This window comes from Labrus bergylta, chromosome 4 (genome assembly GCF_963930695.1).
Source record: "Labrus bergylta chromosome 4, fLabBer1.1, whole genome shotgun sequence".
Taxonomy (NCBI): Eukaryota; Metazoa; Chordata; class Actinopteri; order Labriformes; family Labridae; genus Labrus; species Labrus bergylta.
Genome location: NC_089198.1, coordinates 21545193 through 21568489, shown reverse-complemented (window position 1 = coordinate 21568489; position 23297 = coordinate 21545193). Strand labels below are relative to the sequence as shown.

General features: G+C 38.9%; 3 protein-coding genes across 3 annotated transcripts; 2 read left to right on the top strand and 1 right to left on the bottom strand.

Annotated features, from left to right (window-relative positions):
* Positions 1–2377: 2377 nt before the first annotated feature.
* On the top strand, positions 2378–5863 carry agxtb (alanine--glyoxylate and serine--pyruvate aminotransferase b). Its single transcript, XM_020643693.3, has 11 exons — positions 2378–2712; positions 3219–3411; positions 3510–3574; positions 3711–3811; positions 3896–3966; positions 4053–4137; positions 4251–4349; positions 4549–4618; positions 4987–5082; positions 5179–5307; positions 5523–5863. The coding sequence occupies exons 1-11, from the start codon at positions 2440–2442 to the stop codon at positions 5628–5630; spliced, it is 1290 nt and encodes a 429-aa protein (XP_020499349.1). The 5' UTR covers positions 2378–2439; the 3' UTR covers positions 5631–5863.
* A 113-nt stretch (positions 5864–5976) lies between these two features.
* thap4 (THAP domain containing 4) lies at positions 5977–10543 on the top strand. Its single transcript, XM_020643694.3, has 5 exons — positions 5977–6136; positions 7825–7978; positions 8650–8759; positions 9130–9233; positions 9412–10543. Exons 1-5 carry the CDS (start codon positions 6112–6114, stop codon positions 9526–9528), a joined length of 510 nt encoding a protein of 169 aa, XP_020499350.1. The 5' UTR covers positions 5977–6111; the 3' UTR covers positions 9529–10543.
* A 124-nt stretch (positions 10544–10667) lies between these two features.
* Positions 10668–21659, bottom strand: LOC109991453 (bcl-2-related ovarian killer protein homolog B). The gene is made up of 5 exons (XM_020643741.3): positions 21360–21659; positions 20503–20841; positions 18631–18759; positions 14358–14521; positions 10668–11738 (listed from the first exon to the last, which is right to left on the bottom strand). Exons 2-5 carry the CDS (start codon positions 20723–20725, stop codon positions 11613–11615), a joined length of 642 nt encoding a protein of 213 aa, XP_020499397.1. The 5' UTR covers positions 20726–20841; positions 21360–21659; the 3' UTR covers positions 10668–11612.
* Positions 21660–23297: the final 1638 nt, after the last annotated feature.

Genomic DNA, 23297 nt, shown 5'->3' with positions numbered 1-23297 from the left:
TTACTAACCTAAGAAAACGTATAAATCCTTGATATGCTGGATTTGACACTACTAATTAAGAAGATTTCATTTTCAAATGACAGTTTTTATAGTAAATATTTTCTTTTTATGAGAATTAAATTCCATTCTTTAGTCATTTTAAGGATGAGGAGATTTTCTTGGCCTTGACCTTGTACATAAAATCCTATTTTGAGGATAGACAGTTCTACTGTGCCCCCAGTGGATAAACTTGTATAGCTCTCCTTCTCTGCCCCCTAACTCCTCCTCATGCTCTGTTTGGACAGATTTGGAGTCTTCAGTTCAGGGTAAAGGCCAACAACGAGTCCCATTTATTTACCAGAGGTGTAATCATTTACCCAGCAGGGCTCGGAGAGGGGCACCTTCTGATCATCCTGCTAGCTCTGACACATTGGGAGCAATATGAGACGGCAGTAAAACTGACAGAAATCCATATTTCATTTTTTTTTTTTTTTTTAAACCTTTGTTTTCATTTGATTCTTTAAGCGTATTTATTTTATTTGTTTAAAATAACATGAATTCAATAAAAAACAAAATCAATCTTTAACATCAGAGAAAAAGCTGGATGTAAATGTTTGACCTGAATAGTTCCAAGTTTTGGTGTTATATGTCAACCATTCAATCTTTAAGATCCTAAAGAACCTTACTTCAATGATTGATTGCTTATCACATACCATCATTTGCATATTACATTGGTGACCTACAGTTATGCTTAAAAAAAAGTTAAACTTGAAACTGTGAACATAAATTTGTTTCAATAAAAAGCATAGTTTCAATTGCTTCTTTTAGTAATACTTTAATTCATTGTATAATTGTAACCCTATTAGTAAAATCTCTCACAATTAAAGTTATGTTTATTATGAATAATCTGTCTGTACATCCATCTGACTTGATCTTTTAACACATTCCTTTGAGGCAGATGGCTGTCCACCTATCTGAATTGTAATGTGTTAAGAACAACAGGCCACAGCAACTTTTGCACCATAGAGCTAAGTGCCTCCCAACTGATAGCAGAAAGCCCCCTTCACAAAAAAGCACACTGATCAAAACAAACCCTTCAAAGTTACCTACAAGAGACAAAACGGATGTTATTTTTATGCTTTCCATATACTTGTTAAATATTTACTTATTGTATCTCTAATTTTGAGAGAAGGGTGATATTTGTGAAATGTTTTACCTGACTGTATCATATTGTTCATTACACACACTGTGTTTTTTAATACCTGTTCTGCATCTTTCCACAAGTGAAAAAGTACAGATCGTCCTCTGCTCTCTGTCCCCAGAGTCAGAACCAAACATGGAGAAGCAGCGTTCAGTTTCTATGCTCCCTATATCTGGAACAAACTCCCAGAAAACTGCAGGTCTGCTGAAACTCTCAGCTCTTTTAAATCGAGGCTGAAGACACACCTGTTTACAGCTGCCTTTCATTAAACAATTTTAATAAGATTTTAAATTTTAACTCTGCACTGTAACTTTTAACTCTTTTTATATTTTTACTTTATTTATTGCAATTATTTTTATTTGAACATATGTTCAGATTTAATAATTTCAGTGATTTTTAAATTTTCTATTTCAATGTTTCTTTTCTTTCCTCTGTCATGATGCTTTTGATGTCTTGTGTGAAGCACTTTGAATTGCCTTGTTGTTGAAATGTACTATAGAAATAAACTTGCCTTGCCTTGCGTAATGGCTGATGTGTGTTTGTTTTTGACTGCTCGCCCCCTTTTCCTGCTCTGAGAGAGCAGATTGGCTCTTTGAGAGGAGACTCCTCTTTACAAACCTCATGCTGCTGTAACAGAAGGGGCAAACAAAATCAACAAAGCCACATGCAAACTGACCTGAACCAGTTTTTAAGCTGCAAAGTGCCAGACTTTTTTACGCAAAGTCAAAGGTCAACGGAACAAGAATTAATCACAAATGTTTCTAACTTTTACAACAGTGCAAAAGTAGGCACTGGTGAGCATTTGCATTAGCCAGATTTTTTAATCTTGCTTTTAAAAGATATTTGAAACCTGGGATAGCCTTCCTGTATTGTCCATACAAAAAGATAATTCAAAGTAATTTCTGCTGAATATTTCAAAATAAACCCTTAAAGGGTGAAAGACCATTATAAGCACATTTTCAAAACTGAAATGTAGGCTATAACCAAGAGTTGAAAACCTTTAGCCTAAATGTTGAAAAAGAAACCAAATATTCTGAATAACTCACTTTTTCATCTTAATTAATAACCTGAAATGCCATTGTGTCCCTTGTTGCCTGCGGTCAAGGGCAGAGTTTGCAATAAGGGGAGGCACAGACGCTGTGGCCAACAGGTCAAAGACCTATTTGTTTTAAATCTTCACCCAAAAGTCATAGACAGGCTCAGTTTCTGCGCTGATCTCTCTTGGTGCAGGCTTCTCAGGAACTAGGAAACCAGCCGTGATGCAGCGGGCTTTGTTCAGCCGGAGCGCGCTGCTCGTCCAGCAGGCAGCTGCGGCCCTCGACAGTCCGCTGACAGCGCGGAGCGCGCCACTGCTTCAGCGCATAGACCGCACCATGTCCTCCGTCAGCATCCCGCCGCCCGCCTGCATGCTGCGGCCGCTAGAGACTCCCATGCGATACCTGTTCGGACCGGGACCGTCAAACGTCCCGCCACGTATCTTAGCAGCAGGCTCCAGGCCGATCATAGGTCACCTGCATTCAGAAATGTATGAGGTAAAAGTGTCTTTGATTTTCAAAGCAGCTACAAAGTGGAAATACTAATTTTATTCAAGTACTGAACTTCAGTAAAAGTATTTTTTTTGTGACAAGTTTTAAGAAAATCTAGGAGTGTAAAGTTATCACTACTCATAGTTTAGTTTATTACATTTTAACTTTGTGGTTTAATCAATTTTCCTCGAGAACATTTGTTTGGAAGTTTTTCTGAAGCCTACTGAGATGAGTTATAAGACTTTATATTGGCCTAGCTTTCAAACAATTAAGGGCACAAACTTTATACAAGCCTTATAGCATTTAAATTCTCCACTTTCTCATAGACTTCCTAATAAACCGACCAAATCGATACTTCAGTGGGAACAAATATGAGTCGTTTTTTTGTTCGTAATTGGGATTAAGCTTCATTTACAAACCGGCAGAAATACTTTATCTTAGTTTATAGTAATTAAACATATAGCTTAACATAATGTAGTCGGTTAAAACTGTGATTTCATTTTGTTTCTCAGATCATGGACGACATCAAGAAAGGGATCCAGTATGCCTTTCAGACAGACAACAACATGACGATATCTATGAGTGGCTCCGGTCACGCGGCTATGGAGTGTGCAGTGTTCAATACGGTGGAGCCCGGAGAGAGTGTGCTCGTTGCCATTAACGGGATCTGGGGAGAGCGCGTCGCAGAAATTGCAGAAAGAATAGGTACGTCTTTACGCACAGTTTTACGCACGCTGCCATCGGGTCTCTAAAGAAGACAAACACCTAAATTCACTGACTGAATCTTCTATCTATCTCTTTAGGTGCCAATGTACATAGAATGGTCAAAACACCTGGAGGATATTTCAGCAATAAGGAAATTGAGCAGGTAACCTGAACGATTCTTGAGGAGCCCACAAAGCGACCACAAGAGAATGTCATGTCATCATGAATGAAATTATCTATACAGCAAAACACAATAGGAAAATTGTGGTACTATTATTATTTCTTACTTCTGTCTCAAGGCCATGGCAAAACACAAGCCTGTGCTGTTCTTTCTCACACACGGAGAGTCCTCTGCTGGCCTTTGTCACCCAGTAGATGGCATTGGAGACATCTGCAGAAAGTGAGCCTCAGACACACTATGACGGTTTTATCTAAGCACCAAATATGTCATAATTCAATCTACCGACTGTCATATCTTCTGCAGACATAACTGCCTCTTCCTGGTTGACACAGTTGCATCTCTTGGTGCAGCACCAATATTTATGGACAAGCAAAGTGAGAAACAGATAAAGGATGAAATGTTGTAAACCTCCAGCCATGTGATTGCGTGTGATATAATCTGCCTCTCACTGCCCTCCCAGATATTGACATCCTGTACACTGGATCTCAGAAGGCTCTGAATGCACCTCCTGGCACAGCACCCGTCTCTTTTAATGAGAGAGCATGGTGAGGAGGCACTGTGGGTTTTTCAGCATGCATTTTTCCATAGATTAGTCCTACACTGTTATAAAAACGAGACAGAAAAGCGGTTGAAGCAGATATCTCTTTTTCTTTCACAGCCACAAGATGTTTAACAGAAAGACCAAACCAGTATCCTACCTTTTTGATATGACACATTTGTCTAACTACTGGGGCTGTGACGGCCAACCAGCTAGAATGTAAGTCTATTTTTATTCTCTTTATAAGGACGAAACCAGGTTTAAGACTGCTGCAGACAATCTAGTATAATAATCTGCATCTTTTGCTTCCTGTTTTTAAACACTTGAAATCTAAGTTGTTGGATTGTGCTTGAAGGGTTCATAAAAGTGTTTGACACTTGCATACAGTATAAGAATAACGTGTATGTATGGATTTCAGATACCACCACACTGGTCCAGTGTCTGGATTCTTTGCCCTGAGAGAGAGTCTGGCAATTCTTGCTGAGAAGGTAAAATAATATTTTACAGCTACACAACTGCTAAATCAATCAATACATTTGACTCAATAGCTTTTACAGTTATTTACATTTATACATGATTTATCAAATGTGTCATGATACCAACACCTCCTCTATAGAGTATTTAACTTACAGCAAGGCATTTAGTGCCAGTACAGATTTGGGGATCTATTTGGGGCCCTCCATATCATTGTGCTAAACAGGCTTTGGCTATTTAACTTTCAATTTTCCATTTACCATTGTGGGAAGCTGTATGTCGACTTTTTATGCTCGTTCAGACATAAAATCTCATGTGGGAAAGAAACTGTGTATACCTTTAACTGAAAATCATTTTGGGATGGATCTTTGTCTCCCTCTAGGGACTGGAGGAGTCCTGGAAGAAACACAAGGAGGTGGCAGCCTACCTGTACAGAGGACTAGAGGACTTGGGTCTTAAACTCTTCATCCCTGATAGGGTGAGAGATTTAAAAAAAAAAAAAAAAACATGCAGGGTAATTAGCAATCTGTGCAGAAAAACAACAAACACTTGAATTTGTGACTTGTCAATGCAGGACTTGAGGCTCCCCTCTGTCACCACCATTGCCATCCCTGATGGCTATGAATGGAGGGAGCTACTGGCCTACATAATGAAGCACCACCAAATGGAGATGACAGGAGGCCTAGGCCCTTCCATCGGCATGGTGAGCTGCTGCTTTTATTTTAAAACTATACTGAATCTTTTTAGATAGAATACATTTTTATAGACCAAAAATATCAACCTAATTGCAACTATAACCCCGATTCAACAGAGACAAACATTTACTTCAGACCCATGTCATCAGTTAGGCCTCTCATTTATGCTGCTGAGTCACTGCTCGCTCTGACGCTCTGTTCTTTGCACCTCTCTGTTCATTAGGTGATGAGGATCGGATTGATGGGATACAACTGTGAGAAGACTAATGCTGACTTGGCACTGCATGCCCTGGCAGACGCACTCAAGAACTGCAAAAAGAGCAAGGCTTAGGACCATCAATCACAAACCACAAACCATTGCCCCTTGTACTAATTCATAGGGGAATGAAGAAAACATTAATTCAATGAATTCATAGATTTAATTTTTTCTGCCATTTTGACTGTGGAGGTTTTATAAAATGGGGTTCTCTTATCTTGTTTAAGCAGAGAAGAAATGAGCAAATATTGTAATATCACGCTTAGTGCAATGAAAGATGTCAATAAAGTGTGCTTTATTTAATCCAACTATTCTCCTGTATCAATGCGTGGTAAAATACGTTATACTTTCTGTAATGGTGCAAGTCTATTGATGCCAGCTGCATTTACATTTATTCTGTACTACATTTCCCAAGATACCCTTCTTTATTTCGGCCGTCTATAAAAAATACGTCACACAACAAACACACAGTCGCAGTGCAACTATAATTTATAAACACTAAACTCGGAAGTTTGATGAAACTGGCTTCTCCGTCTCACTCAGTTTGGTTTTTTTAATGGCGTGTCCTGTTCAACAAACAGGTAGGACGATGATGTTTTCATTTTTCAGCTTAATGAAACTGTGTCAATTTAACTTTGATAACCTGACTGCAGCGTCAAGGTGACCACAGACCCCGAGTCTTTACGTTACTTTTTAAAAAAAATATAACTCAAGCCTACCATTGACTTGTTTTCGTGTGTTTGTTTATTCAGAGGAACAAAATGCGGTGTATTGTGATTTAAGCTCCGTAAGGGGAACACATTGAAACCTCGGACAGACCCGGGTTGTTTGTAAGCTCCACTGTGATACATCATGATAAACAATGAGTACTAATAATCGTGTTCGGCGGATCGATAGTTAAAGGTTTTTTTGTTTTTTTTGTCAGCTGCATTATTTAACAAGCGTTTTGATTTTCATAAGATTGCCATGTAATACAGTCACCTTCCTGTGCTAATAGCTCAGTGTCGTCTTCTTCTGGTATCTGCCAAGTTCCGACCATACTGCAGGATTACTGCCACCAAGTGGTGAAAGGAAGAGACTGCGGCGCATCATGGTTACTTTACATACCAGCAAGATGCGTTCAGCACTTACACCTTCAATTTAGTGTTGATTTTTAGTGAAGAGTAACAACATCAGGCAGCCACACGATGGGAGATAAACAGCACATAAATATGAGCTCAGGGAAACTTTTATTTACACAAAAAAAGGCAGGGCATAAAATACGTTGTTTGCTGCAGCACATGGCAAGACAAAAAAAAACCATATTAAAAATGAGTAATTGGAGGATATATTGTACTCAAATAACAATCGAATAGAAAACATTTTTTTATTTTCATTGCACAGGAGTAAACAACGCGATTGTGTTGCACAGATGTCGAGTGGAGCTCAAAACCGAGTAATAAGTAAAAAATAATTTGAAATTTGAAAATTTAAAGTAGTAAATCCTGTACATACACACTGCATGATAAGATTTACATAGATGTTAATGATAAAAACTCATGAATTGTATTCTGCAAGTCGGTTTACTGTCACACTATCATTAGTGAATGTGAATGCTGAACAGTTCTTAATGCGTTACATTAACGCCCACTGGACTTTAAAAATGTATCTTTCTTACATGCACTCTGTGAGTAGTTACACACACTCATAGTACAGCTCCTACATTGCACCTTTTGTACATTTAGTGTTTTTAATTTTTTAATTTTAAATTTTTAAATAATATTTTATATATTGTAATAGCTTCTTATATTGTATTATTTAAGTTGTTGCTTGTTCTGCTTTATTTCCCTGTTAATTGTTTAGCACCAGTATACCAAGTCAAATTCCTTGTATAAATGTACTTGGCAATAAACCCTGATTCTGATTAGCACACTGAGACAATTTAAGACAGTGGAGCAGATGTTTTTAGTCACACCTGTGCTTTTCCTGTTATGACAGGTGAAGATGTTCCAAAGTGTCCAGTGTGCACTAATGTTTAACACATCAGTCATGTGTGCGGTCTACGGACCGATTCATTGTTGCATCAGATGAATCAGGATACATTCGTTTTTCGTTAAAAATGTAATTTAACTATGTCTTCTCAGATACTAAATTGAATTGTTCCATTTATGTGTAGAAAAAGAAATGTTTTTTATATCTGTGTCCCAATGAAAAGTCGTGGTATAATGTAAATACAGTTTAATTTTTGTCTTGTTTCTTTATAAACTGCTTCTCTGTTTTTGCATTGCAGTGGAGCTGAATCCAGCCCTGCTACCTCTAGACTGGCTTCTGGGCACCTGGGAGTCAGATGAGCCTGGAGAGGGCTGCTTCCCCACCATAAAACCTTTCCACTACACAGAGACACTGAACTTCAGCCACGTTGGCCAACCAGTCATCAACTTCATGTAGGTTATTTTATACTTCTATGAGGTTATTTTATAACAGGCTTCATTCATAATAACCAAAACCAATCACAATCATTTAAACAAACATTAATCCCAATTCACAGCACAACCATTCACAGCACAACCAAGGGGTATTTTTAGAAGTAAATATTTTCCCACCTTCAACCACTCTCAGGAATGGTACTTCAACACTGCAATAGGAGGAGAGGTGAACCACAAGAGGGCAGCAAAACCAAGATTTTCAAGGGTTGTGACAGTTTCAATAGATAGCGGCAAACACATTTGCATGGTAACATTGTTGGAGATTATGAATTCTTTCAAAGGGTGGATCCTTTCTATTTGACATGTTCATACAAGGCACTTGCACTCATCTGTAGTTGTTTAAATCTCTGCTGGTTTGAGCAGGGCGAGGCAAGTTTATTTATAGAGCACCTCATTGAAAAGCAACTCAAGGTGCTTTACAGAGTTAAAAACGCAACATTACACTATGAGTCCTATTCAGTGTTTGTGGTCTTTGTTTCACACTCAGCCATATGCTTCCAAGAGTTCTTATTCAACTTTACAGAAAATCTATGACAGTGAAAGCAAGAAAGGTCGACTATATAAATATGGATTTAATCTGATAATTAATTACTGTGTATCTTATTTCTCACTGTTTCTGTACTTGACAGGTTTAGTGCCTTCAATGCAGAGACCAAGAAGCCTCTGCACAGGGAGAGTGGCTTCATTCGGATGCAGCCAGGAACCAACAGAGTGGCGTTCATCATAGCACAGAACTCAGGTGGTTATTGTTCATGTCATGGGAGGTATTCACATGTATTTCTGAGAAAATTGGTGTTATTCCAAAACTGCGATTCCAGATGTGCAGATGCTGGGTATGTGAAGTATTTTGAGGCAATCAGTCACTCAGTGAGAACATACCAAGTGTTTTGAAGATGTACTGAGCATCTATTTTATAAGATTGAGTCTAATACAAGTATAATCCAGATGGAAGCATAAATAAACAATTTTTGTGTGTATGTTTTTGCCACCTTTACTTATGCATTTTAAGTATCATTATTTTTGTATTTGAATGTTTGTTTGAAGACTTCAATACTCAGATATAACGTCATTTTTTATTTACAAATGTTTAAAGACCTGCTTTCCTGCAGGTCTGGTGGAGATTGAGGAAGGTGAGCTGACAGGACAGCAGCTGAACCTGCAGAGCCAGGCTGTGGCCAGAATCTCTTTTGCCAGGGAGCCACATGTACAGCAGGTAAACCTGGGGATCTGATCACGCACCATGTGCTCATCATCAATATTCATTGGTTACTTTTCTCACTTAGATTAAACGTATGTGTAATGACAAAGCCCACAAAACATCACGTTTCCTCTGGAGCTTGTTTGACTCAATTAAAAAAAAGTGACCTTGCATGTTCTTTTACATCTTTCAGATTTCTCGAGTGTTTCAGCTGCGACCAGATGGGAAGCTGGAGCAGACAGTTTCCATGGCGACTGACAACCAGCCACTGATGCAGCATTTGCACATAACCTACCGCCGGTCATCTTGAGTCATCATGCTGAAGGGTTTCTTTTAAATAGAAATGCCTAGGGCCAAAGAAGAAAAATATCACTAAAACACAACGACCACAGCGGAGTCAGATAATGATCTGCTTCAATGCAAAGATATGCACTGTAAGAAATCCTGTCATGGTGTGTGATTAGTCTGTTAAATTCACAAAAGTCAATCAGCTTCAAAAATAACCACAAGGCATATCTTACAATAAACTCAATACAGTTATTACTAGGTTTTTGTTCAGGCTCGTCAGGAGGACAGAAGAATAAATGTTACAGTTCCCTTCAATTTTTGTCATCATAAAATTTTTGTCATCGTAAAATCATCATAAAATCACTTCAAAGCCCTTTTTTTTTTTTAAATGCTCTTTTGTTTACATTCATCTTTACCTTCCTGCACTCTTGTGCTTTTTGTCTTTGCAGCATATTCAGTTAATATTAGCAGGCAGAGATTGTTGGCAATCTTTAGCAGGACTATGTAGGGCATCACTTGTTGCTCTTTCTCAATTAAGAACAATATTGGACCCACATGTAGAAAAATCAGGTCCATAACACTTTTAGATAACTTAAACTGCACAGGGAACATTTAATCAAAACATATACAAATATTTAAAGATTACACATTCATTAAACTGTTATACTAAATAACCCTCGGCTTAGTAAACTTTATGTTCTCCTTACATTTGTTGTTCAGATATTTAATTGTGGAGATGTACAGCTTTGAAAGCACTGATACATTAATGCTAAGTTCAGTGTGCTATTGTCTTTAGCTTTCATTGCACTAATTCATTAAGACTGAAAGCTAAAGTAACTGCTGTATCCTCCTGATGAGGGAGAGGAAATGTTACACTGGATGTTGTGGTTGTGGTTGTAATTAAAGGAGGTAAAAACAAACTTTTGGGATTCTTTCATAGGTATCAGGTAGTTCACTTTATGTCTCTAAGTCTGAAGGCTCATGGATGTTGTCATTAATGAGCTACATTAAAATAATAAAATGTTATTTTGAATATGTATTCATCTCCTTTGTTTTTAATTACTAATGTTTAAGTTTCTTTTTCTGTCCTGATGGATTTTATTTTTGCAAAAGTAATATGAAACATTGAATGTTAACAATAATTATAAAACAACCCACAGATTAATGAATTGGTGCAGATTTTTAAGTTTATTGTGGATTCAATAAAAACATTCAGACACACATTTATAAATTAACACTCAGAAAGTGACAACCATCAGGCGTTCCACACAATCATCCTGTGTTCATACTGCAGCGGCTTTAAACTTTAAAAACTCTTTGACATAAAAAAATAAAATCATAAACTATTTACAGATCAAAAAAAGGAATTCAACAGCTGTTAAATTTCATCGATGCATCACACACACCACTCTTCCATCCTTCTGTTCTTTGGCCAAAAGTGGGCAAAATGTGACACCACTTCTCTTGTTTAAGAGTGTCTAAGGTTTCAGCTGAGAGTTTGTTAGGTCACAACACTGTTTGTGCTTTGGTGTAGTGCAATAGTGATAATAAATCAAAGCCATGGAGTTTAACCAGTTGATACAAACATTCACTCTTAAGGTTTTTAAATTCTGCTTGGATTAAATGCCTTTTGTCTCGTCAAAAAGACACAGGTGGAAAAGCATGAATTCTCTGTACAAAACTGGCTCCTTCAGGTTTATATTCTGAAACAAATATCACATGACGCATCAAACAGTTTATGGCAGGGGCGTGAACAACCTGAACTATATCATACATTACAGTTACAACACTGCAGAAGCCTGGTTTATCGCGCAGCTGTGAAAATATGTGGCGGCCTGGCGCTGTTAAATATCCATGTGACTGCTGTCTGGATGAAAAACAATCACTGATGGACTTATTACAGGCCAACATTACACACACACACACACACACACACACACACACACAATGGTGATGAAGCACTCGTTGGTGCACATTCAGCGATTGCACGGTTCAGTCCCTCGTTAAGTGTAGCCTTCATATGCCCTCCATTATTATTGACACATCTGAGATTCCAATCTCGTAACAAATGACGACGATGACTCCTGCACGCTCGACCTCGTCCCTTCACTGCTCCTTCATGATGTAGACGTATACTGTAGTAAGGAAATACTTCAGGGAATCGATGCTAGACGACAGCCAGTGCTGCTCAGGCGTTAGATCCTTCTTCACCACACATTTTGTTATTTCCGCCTGATAAAAAGACATTTAAGAGTTAGAATACTTTGAAGTCAGTTTTAACTTTCAGGACTTTTTTTGCCAAATAAAAAAGGTATTTAAAAAAAAGAAGTCAATGTAAAATACAGTGTGTTTTTACTGCATCTGACTCACACTACAGACTCGCACTCACACTTACAAACAATCAACAAACAAACAATCTAGTTTCAGTTAAGTTAAGGAACTAGATGAGTTGGCGGAGCTAAAAGTAATGTATTACTGATCAGTCATTTTTCACTTCAGAGTGCTGCTTGCATAACTGTTGTGTGAACGCAATATGTCACTTGAGGTCATGATGTTGAACTCAGTATCAGCTCTGTGCTCATATTCTGTACTACACCACCGCCTCTCATGTGATACGGTTTTAATCTTTTGACAAAATGATGCTACTGGCAGGTACATTCATCAGCCAACAAAACACAATAACATTTTATCAATGACCTCCTCAAAAAAAGAATAGTTCAATATAATAAAAAGAATAGTTCAATATAATAAAAAGAATAGATTTAGATGTAACAATGCCTATATGTATTGTCCCTGACAAATACAATAAATAAATAACAATCTAGGGTTTAATCAGTCTGAAAAAGTATGAGTCTATTTGCAGGCGCTTGGCAGCGGATAGATTCAGACACCATTAGGCGGCGGGGCGAGAGTGTTGTTTTATCTGCACCAGCTGCTCTTGCTGACTAGCTACAGGAAGGAAGCTGCGTTACAGACAATGATACTGGTGTCACATCTGTCATGTTTGGACTTCACAATAAACTGGACAGAGAGCGGCTCACTCTCCTCCCAGCTTCACTTCTATATATGGATAGAATTGAGCTCCATCAGCATGACAGTGCAGCAGAGAGTGACGGGGCTGACAGCTCCTCTCAACGATAAGACGCAAGTCAAGACAGAACTGAACTCAGCTGCAAACTTTAAGGGTGCATTATTTTAGAGCTACATCCTTTATAAACTGAACCTTAAGATAGTGCAGATATCTAGCCATGGCAAGTAAATATGTGATCCATGGTTCTATCAGCAATCACAAGACAATCTTTGTGAATTACCCACAAGAAGTCGACAGCCACACCAGTCTCTGTTTTAGTTTTGGGCTAAACGCTATGTTAGCACGCTGACATGTAGTTAGGTCTTTCTAACTCAACTGTTCCATGTTAACTAACAATGTAAGAGATTTTTAGAGTTATTGCAACTCATTGCAAAATAACAAAGGTTGCTGGTAAAAAATCTGTGCTGACATGGTGAACGTTTATGTCAAAGTGGAAAAAAAACCTTCTAAGTATGTTTCAATAACAGTTTTTGGCTAAATGTGGGGTATTTAAAAAAAGTTGACCCTTAAACATTCATTAAATAATTAAAAACAGGCAAATGATTTTTAATTTGAACATAAAAAGTCTCCGATTGTGACAGTTTAAGAACATACTGGGCTTGGGAACGGAGGACCCTAGGAACTTGATGCGATCCAAAGCTGAATGCTAACATTAGCATGCTAGGGATTACAGTCAAAGTGCTACAATTGGGGATGTTTAGGAGGTACAGTATCATATAAAACACAGACACCACTTAATATAAACCTCTTGCTACGTTTGCTAATTAGCTCTTAACTCAAAATAGGCCGAGACTTATGGGAAAGTATTTGATCATTTTGTCACAAACTAAAGGGCAGTAAAAGCTAAGGGATCACCAAAGTTATTCCATTTCATCTTAAGGTTCTGTTATTTATTCTGATATGTGATGTGATATTTTGTTCCAGACCAAAGTTAATGGAAAAAATTGACTGGCTGACATAGCAGTATAGCCATTTAGCTGCATATTAGATATCCAGCTTATAAATCTTTGAAAAAGATGGGAGAAAAACGCACATCTTGATCCAAACACTGTAATATTTTTATTAAAAAAGTTTCAAACTGAATTGTAGCTTTTTAGTTGCTTACAAATTCCCCACAATAATCGAGACATGAAGTCCTTCCCGGTATTTTTATCCCTGGGCTTCTGCTCTTTTTCTAGATTAGCTTTGAGGAAACAAAAACATTCCTGTGTGTCTGACCAAGTATGTCCTATTTGAGACAAGAATAACCAAAGTAGAACATTATGTTGACTGCAGAACTTTGCATCAGATAGCTAACATTAAACTGAGGTATTTTAAGAAGGCCTTTCTGAGCAATGATCGCAAACCACTTTTCCACAGCGTGTGATAGTTTTTACTCAGAGTCATCCTGTCTCTGTTTTTTTTATTTGTGCTCTGTGTCTGCATCTCCACATCATTGGGAATGAGGGAAACCTGCACCTTCTGAGGCTTAAATAAAAGGTTTGAAATGAAAACATAGCATCATATGTTCTGTAAAACTCCAAAAAAAAAGACTATAAGGGCTTTATGAAAGCAAACATGAAACCAAGATACATTTGACATCTAGCTTCAGGAAGAGCTCAAACACCAGAATGCTGCTAGTTTTAATCCCATGAGAAAAAACAATCAAAGCAGTGGTTTTCTTCTTTTTCCATCTCAAATGTCATCTTGTTCACATGCCAGGTTAAAAAAAAAAAAAAAACACATTAAGTAACCATTATTAGGCAGCAGTGATGACTTACCCATCCTCCCCGTCTCTTCAGCCAGGGAACCAGAAACTTGCGAACAAACTGGCCCAGACTGTCCACGAGGATGTGAACGGTAGTCGGGTAACCTTGTCTGACACAATCTACTGCTAGGGCTCCAGCCACTGCAAACATGGACACTACTTTACCCCACGTTATACCTAGAGTGAAAAAACAGACATCAGTGTGTTATTTTATGCCTTGATGCAAGTCTATAATGCTCATCATTAATACACAGCTAAACCCTCATTGATGGTTTTCAGTTCATTTAGATGCAGAGCTATTCAAGCATAACCAATTCAAGCTCAGACAATGATGAATGAGCGATCCAAATTAGATTTTAGTAAGAAGATCTAAAACGTCAAGCTTCCAGGGTGGAAGAATAACCTGAGCAGTACTTATAAACTGCCATGCTTATTCCAGAATATAATCTCCTGTTCTCACATGTGCTAATCTATATACATCCAGTGTGCTACATTTTCTGTGTCCTCATACTAAGCATATAGGGCAGATGGTGGACCTTGAACGGAAATAAAATGAAACGACAAGGTGTGAGTCAACAAACCTGTGAATTGTGTTAATGTAGTAGATAAGACGTCATGCCTGCTATAAATTAAAGAGGGTGACGCAGCTTTTTATGTGGTGGAGGAGTCATAAACACAGACCGTTTAACGCATGGCCTTAGTCTCAGTGACAACGCCCGATTATTAAAAGACATTATGAAGCCCAACAATGGTGGTGCCATGTCGGAGATGCTGATCCCAACTAATGTCTTGCTAATCCAGAAGTAGGTTAAGAGGTGGAGTTAAGGCTGCCCCAAGTGAGTATCCTGGTTTGTGAAACACGCCCATCTGGCTCGACAGCGAACATATTCCAAACAATGAAACAACATGAGCTTGAGATCAGTAACAGGATTTTGCTAAGCTAAATCATGTTTTGCCTCCGAACAGATACAGTTTTTAAAAACTGTTTTTACCAGTAAAGTAATTAGTTAGAGACTAAACGGGTTTACATGCTAGGCAGTAAACTTTTTTATCCCGCTGTAAAAATGGGCATTTCATTTTTCAACACCAGAGGTTGTTGTGTGGTCAAAAAGATAAAATAGACAATTCATTTAAGCCCTTTACTGGCCTCAAATAACCCAGGCTGATAATTAAGGTAATGTGGTCCATTTCTAGTATACAGTTTTCAGGGCAGCAGGGATTGTTATAACGACCGTCAGTGATGTAATACCACACCTAATGATATTAGCCTCCTTAGGCAGGCTTGCATGGCCGTTCTGATTGTTCTTCAGAGCCGACCTGCAGTGTCTGTCTGTGCGTCTATAAAGGGAGATAGAGCTCTGGGCAAGCTTAAATGAGATAAGTGCACATGGAAGCTGCTAGAGAACGTCATGTCTCACTCCTTACTGAGAAGCAGGCCGAGAATAGAGAGAAGATTGTCAGGGATAAAACCGTAGGAGGGAAGGGAGGAAGGAATAACAGAAGTGGGAGGCGGAAGAAGATAGACGGAGGACAGAAAAGCCATGTTGATTTTTCTAAAAGAAGCCACAGTTCAGATGATGGCTAAACCACTTGCAAAAAAACTTGTGGTTATGATATATATGTCTACTGGACATATCATTCATTTGTATTTTCTACATACATGTCAAGCAAATTGATTAAAGAAGGATAAAAAGCTACAGAGGTGCTTATAAAAACAAATTCCAGACAGCGGGGAGAACAAAGTTAGATGCTTGTCTCTATTTTTATCCAGGTTTCAACCCGTCCCAGAAGGCAGGGGCAGTCCGGGTTCACCAGTTTGTTATTCTTCAGTAGGAATCCCACGCTGTCTTAAAAAAAACTGCATCCTCCTGACGTCACAGCTTTGGCAGAACACAGGCATGAAAATGATATTATCCAAGTCCTTTTTTGACCTTTCCAGGAAAAAAAGTCCAATTTAAGCCTTACATCACACTACATTCAGACTGCCTTATCTTTCCCAAGGCTCATACAGGAGACAAAAAAATCATTATTTTTAATTTGTTTACTTTAAAATGCCAGTGCTGCCTTAAATAGCATACAGGAAAAATCTGTTGTCAGGACAACTTCAATCCAAGAGCAAACAGAAACAATTTGAAAACATAGAGTCTGAAAGGGCTTTAGAGAGACTGACAACAGGGGATCCTCTGGAAACCAGACTGATCAAGGATTTAACCAGAAACCAATCAACACACTTTATTTATGTGACAGTAAAAGATCATTACAAGGCTATGCTGAGGTAGTTGGCATTGTGTAAAATGTGTTATCATCTATCAAAATCAAATTCTACTAACCAGACAACACACATTTTAAAGCCATGCTAACAGCTCTGTGATAACATTTGCTAAGTGAAGGTTTCACTGATCAAGGTTTCATCAGTTTTGCAGGTATTAGCCAAACAGTTGGACTACGTTGAATTGGGACCTGATCACTGTGATGACAGTGGACGATGGGAAATGTAGTTCAGGGCTACCAGCTTTAGTTTAAGAAGTGTCCCCAAGTATTCAAAAGCATTGGAATGTAGAAAGCGCATTCTACCTGTGTTTCAGTTTTAAGAGAGGAAATTCACTCTCTGTTGGTAAAAAAAAAAAAAAAAGGCTATTTGCAGTTTCCCCAAGAATGAAGGTCGGCAGTTGTTGCAGCCATTATTTGTGGTGCCAAAGAAGGTTGATGGTCTCCGCCCTGTCTTGGACCTGAGAATACGTTGAAATTATGTCAGGAAAAGCAGTCAGTTCGACCCGGGGACTGGTTCACTTTGGAGGACCTAAAGGATGCCTATTTTCATGTGCCAATATACTGAAACACAGACAGCTTCTGCGCTTCACCTTCAACGGGATCGTGTATGAATGCCAAGTTCTGCCTTTCTACCTAATATCTTTTTTTTTTTTTTACAAAATGCGTAGAAGTAGCACTAGCGTCCATCAAATGCCAGGGATATTTGAGTCCTCAACTACCAGAATGATTTGCCAAGTCAAGCAGATTCAGCATGTCAAGCCAATGCCAACACGTCCCAGCAGGTGGCTAACCTGCAGTCTTTGGGGATTGTAATAAACCAAGCAAAGAGCTGTCTTACTCCATGCCAGGAAATATTTTTTTTCTGGCTAGACCGCCTATCTGTCATCACTGAGAACCTCTCTCTCTCTCTTTCTCTCTCTCTCTCTCTCTCTTGCAGAAACGTGCATGTGAATGGTACGTGGACAAATGTGGCACATCAACCAGCACATTTTTACTGCATGGGTCTGCTGCTGGTTTCTCCCTCTCTCCTTCCTTAACAACAATACAGTATGTGCACGAGGGCACACATGAACAAACAGGGAGGAACACACTCTCTTCCACTCCTCTCCCTGACTCACAGCATGTTGTCATGGACCATCACTCACCTGCTAATTCCAGATGTGTGCTACACTGCAAGCTGGGCTAATCGTATACTTCATAGTGTACTACTTTTATTGCCTGGATGTGACCGCTCAGGATGTCTTAAGCTCTGCTCTCAGCAGGAAAGTGATATTGATTCCGTCATCACTACTCCTGCGTCAAGGCTGGTTTTCTCTCAAGTCTACCTCCATGGGGGTTTTGAGCGTGTACATGTCCCCATACTTATTAGTTGTACTTCGTACCAATTAACCTGAGGGTAGCAGATAGATGGACTGAATAGATAGATAGATTAAATTTCATCTGATGGCATCAACTCGTGTGAAAGCATGGCCATTATACCGAGGCCTCAATCCAATAATTAAAATGTGGACATGCTGAGTGAGAAAGTATTGCTTGTTTACATAAAATAATGTCTAATTCATTGCACTAAATTCCAGTTTTTCCTATGTGTTCTTTGAATTATGAAATTGGAAGTACATGTGCAGTTGCACAGGGAGCCAGATGAATGAGTGAGCTTGTGTTATATATATGCTCTAGCAAATGTGTCGGATAATCCCTCCCATTCAGGCTGTTTGATGTCCGGTCTGAATCAGGTCAGGCCAATCAAACTATTTAACTCATTTAGCATCGAGCATTGTTGAAGTATTTCTTGAACGAGCAAGATGGCTGCTGCTGAAGTGAAATGTCCAGAATCCACCATCATGTCAGTATTTAACAATATGATAGGTATTTCTTCCAGCCTGTTAAATCTCAGAGAGAGCCTTCATTGTTAGCTGGACACACTGTAGAGATCTCCTCTGGCTGAAGAGTACATGTTCACTTTTTGCACTGTGCTACATTATCATTAACATGGACTCCAGAAAAAGGCAGTGTACCTGTTGAGAAAATCTCTGTTGCCACACCGATGAAGGCATCTGAAACCATGTTTTCCATAGCAACAGAAATGTTGAGCTGCCGTGCCACGTTCCTGTACAAATTGGGCTGCATACACTCCAGCTCATCACCTAGGAAACAAGACAGAAAGCGCAGACAAAAAAAAAGGATAAAGAGGCATCAAAAGTGTGTTTAGAAGATCAAAGTGTATCCAAATAAGAGACACAGCAACAATAGAAATACTTTAAACACTCTTGGTTGACTAAACTTTTTTTTTTTTTTTTTTTTAAACAACTTCTTCAAACAGTGATTCTGCTCTGCTTGATGTCCAACATGATTGTCTCTGCTGGAATCTATTAAAAAGAAGACCGGCACTTCAGCTGCCATCTTAAAAGAATCGAAAACCTCCAGATGTGATCCCTCCTATGTAATAGATCTCTCTTACAAACACACAAAAACACACACACACTCAATACTCATCGGTTGCTCCTATTTTTGTTCCTATTATTGTCGATACAGACTGAATAAGTCTTTATCAAACGATCGGTGCGTCTCTCCACGAAGGGCACGGTTAGCATTTATGCACAGCGCTGTAACTTAATTCATAATTCAAACATCCAGACACGCTGACAAGATCATTCAGAATTTTTAATTATCAAATGAAATGTTTTCTACACATCTAAAAAAGGTCCCACACAGTCAGTGGAGGTTCATACAGTGATATAGTTTGGAGGGAAAGAGCACTCCTCCTTACAAATTCTGGACTCCATCAGAGCTGTTTTATAAAGTTTATCAGTCCTCTGGGGAGACTTTCTTCTGTCCTGTGTATTAATAGTTAGAAATAGTGTTTCGTTTTGCTGCTTAATTGTCCCACGATATTTGCTGCACTGACATCACTGTGAAACCTCTGCACACATGGAAACATTTAGAGTTTCTGTGAATAGATTCTCTAATCATTCAGAGTAGATAGTTTAAGATTCACTTTATTGATCCTTGTGAGGGGAAATTCTGTTTTTACACTCTGTTTATCATGCAACACACACATAGGCTGAAATATACACACGCACAAACAGGATCCTATGGACATGCACTAATGGAGAGATGTCAGAGTGATGGAGCCGCCCCCCGGCAAGCGCTCCCGAGCTGGTGGTGGGGAGGGGGTTTGGCACCCCGGCAGTGCTCAGGAAGCGATCAGGCACCTCTCCAGATACCAGCTACCAGACCAGCTTCCATATTTAGTCCGCACCGGGACTTGTACCGGCAACCCTCCGGTTCCCAACCCAAGTCCCTACAGACTGAGCTACGAGTTGAAGAACACCTTCATACAGCTATACAACACAACAGAAAAACACCTGAAAGTGTGCACTGCTTTATGCACCGGTAATATAAAATAATTTGTGTGTCAACAATATCACACCCTCTCAGACTGAGCGGCAGTATAAACATGAAGACTTACATATAATATAAAGCTCAGCCAAAAAGCATTTAACTTTTTCAAACACATTAATGTGTTAAAGTGAAGAACTAAAGCCCATGTTGGAACTCGGCTCATACTCAACCTTGAGGACTCCAACTTGGACTCGGACTAAACTCAGGTAATGGTGACTCAGATTTAACTTGGACTTGAACACTGGAGACTGGACTCAGACTACAACACTTATAGTACACCTATGGCAACTATTCTTAATGACAACTTTAAATTAAAACTTGGGCAAAGTGAAAACAAAGACTAAACTGTAATGTTGCTCATTCATCCAGTTTGAACTACTTCCCTGATTAATGAAAAAACAAAGGCAGAGTTGAGTGGGCAGACATGTTGTTGACAAGATGTTATTTTGTTCCTAAGACCTTACAGCTCATCCAGTTTCTCTTACCTAAACAGAGAAGAACCAAAGACACCTCAGTGAGCATTGCACTTGAAGGAGAGAGGTTGAGTTCAGTTTTGGACCATCCCAGTCCGTTCTGGTTCAGTCGGGACAATATGTAGTCTCTGCACAGGGCCTTTGACTGGGTCACCAGCTCCTTCTCAGTTAACGAGCGGTCAAACACATCCAGGACCTCTGCAGCAAACACAGAGGACCTCCGCAGGACCTCCATGTCCTCCTGCGAGCAGATCTGGGTCAGAGAGTGGCTGACCTCTCAGGATCAACTATGTCTCAGTGTGTCCTCTTTATATCCTCAGAGGAAGTATAACTGAGGGGACAATATGGCAGCTGTGAAGAGAGAAACACTTATTTTGCAGCCGCTAGAAAGAACTGGTTAGGGAATTGATTACATAGCATGACAAAACACTTTGAATTCACATGGAGTGCTAAAAAAGTAAGCAGCTTGTGTAACTCAATTAACAATCACTGCCTTTCCCTGCTGTTACTACACACTTTGTTTGCATATTCACAAGGAAGGACTGTGGGCTTAAACAGATATTCAGAGTCTAAATCAGACCAGAAACTTACATAAGAAAATGATGGAGGCGTTATTGTTGTGAGTCACATGGTGGGATAGTCAAGATATTGCTACACTTCTTAGATTATGCAACACGAAGCTGATGCCACAAAATGACAAGGGAAGTATATTTGCAGAGAAAATCAACAGCCCTATCTTGAATTGAGACAGGAATGCATAAAGTTTTTTTTTTTTTTTTTTGTAGTTTAAGCTGAAGTAACAAAATAAAAAAAGCACAAGACGTTTTAAATGTTAAAGGTTTAACGCATAAAAGACAAGCCATGCTTACCTTTAACGTTGTATCCACATTGAGATGCGGCACCCAATTAATTAATTAATTAATCACGCAACCTTTCGGGTAGAAATCTGGAGTGTATCTCAACCAAAAAGTCCCACGAAAAACAGCTCGTCTAGTCCCGGAGGAGACCGTCCCAGATGGCCTTTAAGAAACCACGGAGCGACGTTTTTTCACTGGTGTCATTTTCGACAGGGCTTTGGCCCCGGTCGGTCCACTTCATCGCCCAGAAAAAGCACCGACAGACTGGCTAAGGGAAAAGAGTCAGAGGACGCCTACCTGTTGTTTCACCCTCCCATTGGCGCTACATGGGTGCGTTTGTTTTGAGAGTCAGGTGGAGCCCGGGAGGAGGGGTTTAACGCCGGCCTCAGCCTCAAGAGTCATTCGACATGACAAAACCTTCCGACGGCAGCCAGAGGGAGACAAATCAACTGCATCTGTATCTTCATTCACAAATCTAAGCACATTAACGTGATTCAAAGTCACACTTTTATTCACATTCAAAACGTTTTGATTAATCGTCAGCGGAAAATTAAATGAGTTGAGTTAGAGTTTCTGACATTTCAAAGAGTCTCTCACTTGATGTGAGTTATTCATGTGAGGTTTCCCAGCTCTCAGGTGTAAAGGCATCACTCTCCTTCTGATCTGTGGTCAGTGTTTATGTAAGTGTTCTTCAGTGAGGACAAAAGTGTCGCAGTTTTAATCCCGTTTTAAACCCGACCTACTCCGCATTCAGGCTATTATAGGCACCAGCTACGATGCTGAATTTGTTCTGCTTCATGGTTAACGTTGCCATTGCACTTTTTCCACGTTTTTATTTGACCAAACTGTCCAAAAAGAATATCAATAAACCACACACAGTAGGTTTATCTTTATTGCGAAGGAGTCCAGTCCAGAGGAAACGCCATTATAAACCTTGTAGGATTGTCTCAGGACTTACCAATGAATTTAATTTAATTTTTCTTAAAGATTTAACAAAATCTAATTTGTTAGATTTGGTTTGTTTGTGAATATTTTCATCAGGTTGCAGCAGTAGGCTATCAGAATCACGAACAGTGAAGAATGATGAGGCTATTATCAATTTAAAATTATTTAAATTTTAGGGGCATGTTTCTTTAACCTATGGTTTATTTACCCTATAGCTACATCTCTTGTAATGCTGCAGGGTAAATCCTTATTTTCAAGTGAACCGTTTGGCCACTAAGTGTCGCTGTAACTTCCCTTTGTTAAAGTCAACATGATGTTTTCTTCCAATCTGGGGGGGGGGCTTATGAAAATAAAAATATGCTTATTTATTACATTTGTGATATTAACCGTTTTAAGTTGATGTGAAACTTTTTTTAAGACAGTTTTGTGTTTCTTAGTAAACTATCACAGTCTCATAAATACAACTTGTGTGTGAGGATTTGGGATGATACACAGTCTGTTTATGTAGCCTGTACTTTTTGGTCACAGTCTGGTCCTTGTTATTAGAATGACTATCATAGATGCACATGGAACACAAAAAGGTGCGAATTATGATTTGATACAGTCATGTTGATAGGATTGAAACATTGATATGAGTGGGGTTTTTTTTTTGCATTTGACCTATACATTTTAATTTGGATGCAGCACAAGCTTAATAAATAGGCCTACCTGCTTTAAAAAAAAAACATCTTTGATGGTATTCTTTAATTATTGTTTTATTATTTTGTCCTGCTTGTACAGAGTCAGGTATATTATTGTGTCCCATGCTGTACTAAATAAGCATACACCAAGTAGAAAATCTGTGTGGCTCAAGAGTCCTTTTTTTTAATGAATCTTTTTTTTGGTGGTTAAAAAGTTGTCGTGTAGCTCTATTGGCTTACCTGTTGAAATCTCCCTATAATCCAACGAGTGACGTTAACTTTGGTTTATTTAAGTCCAGAATCACACAACACATTAAAATGTCAA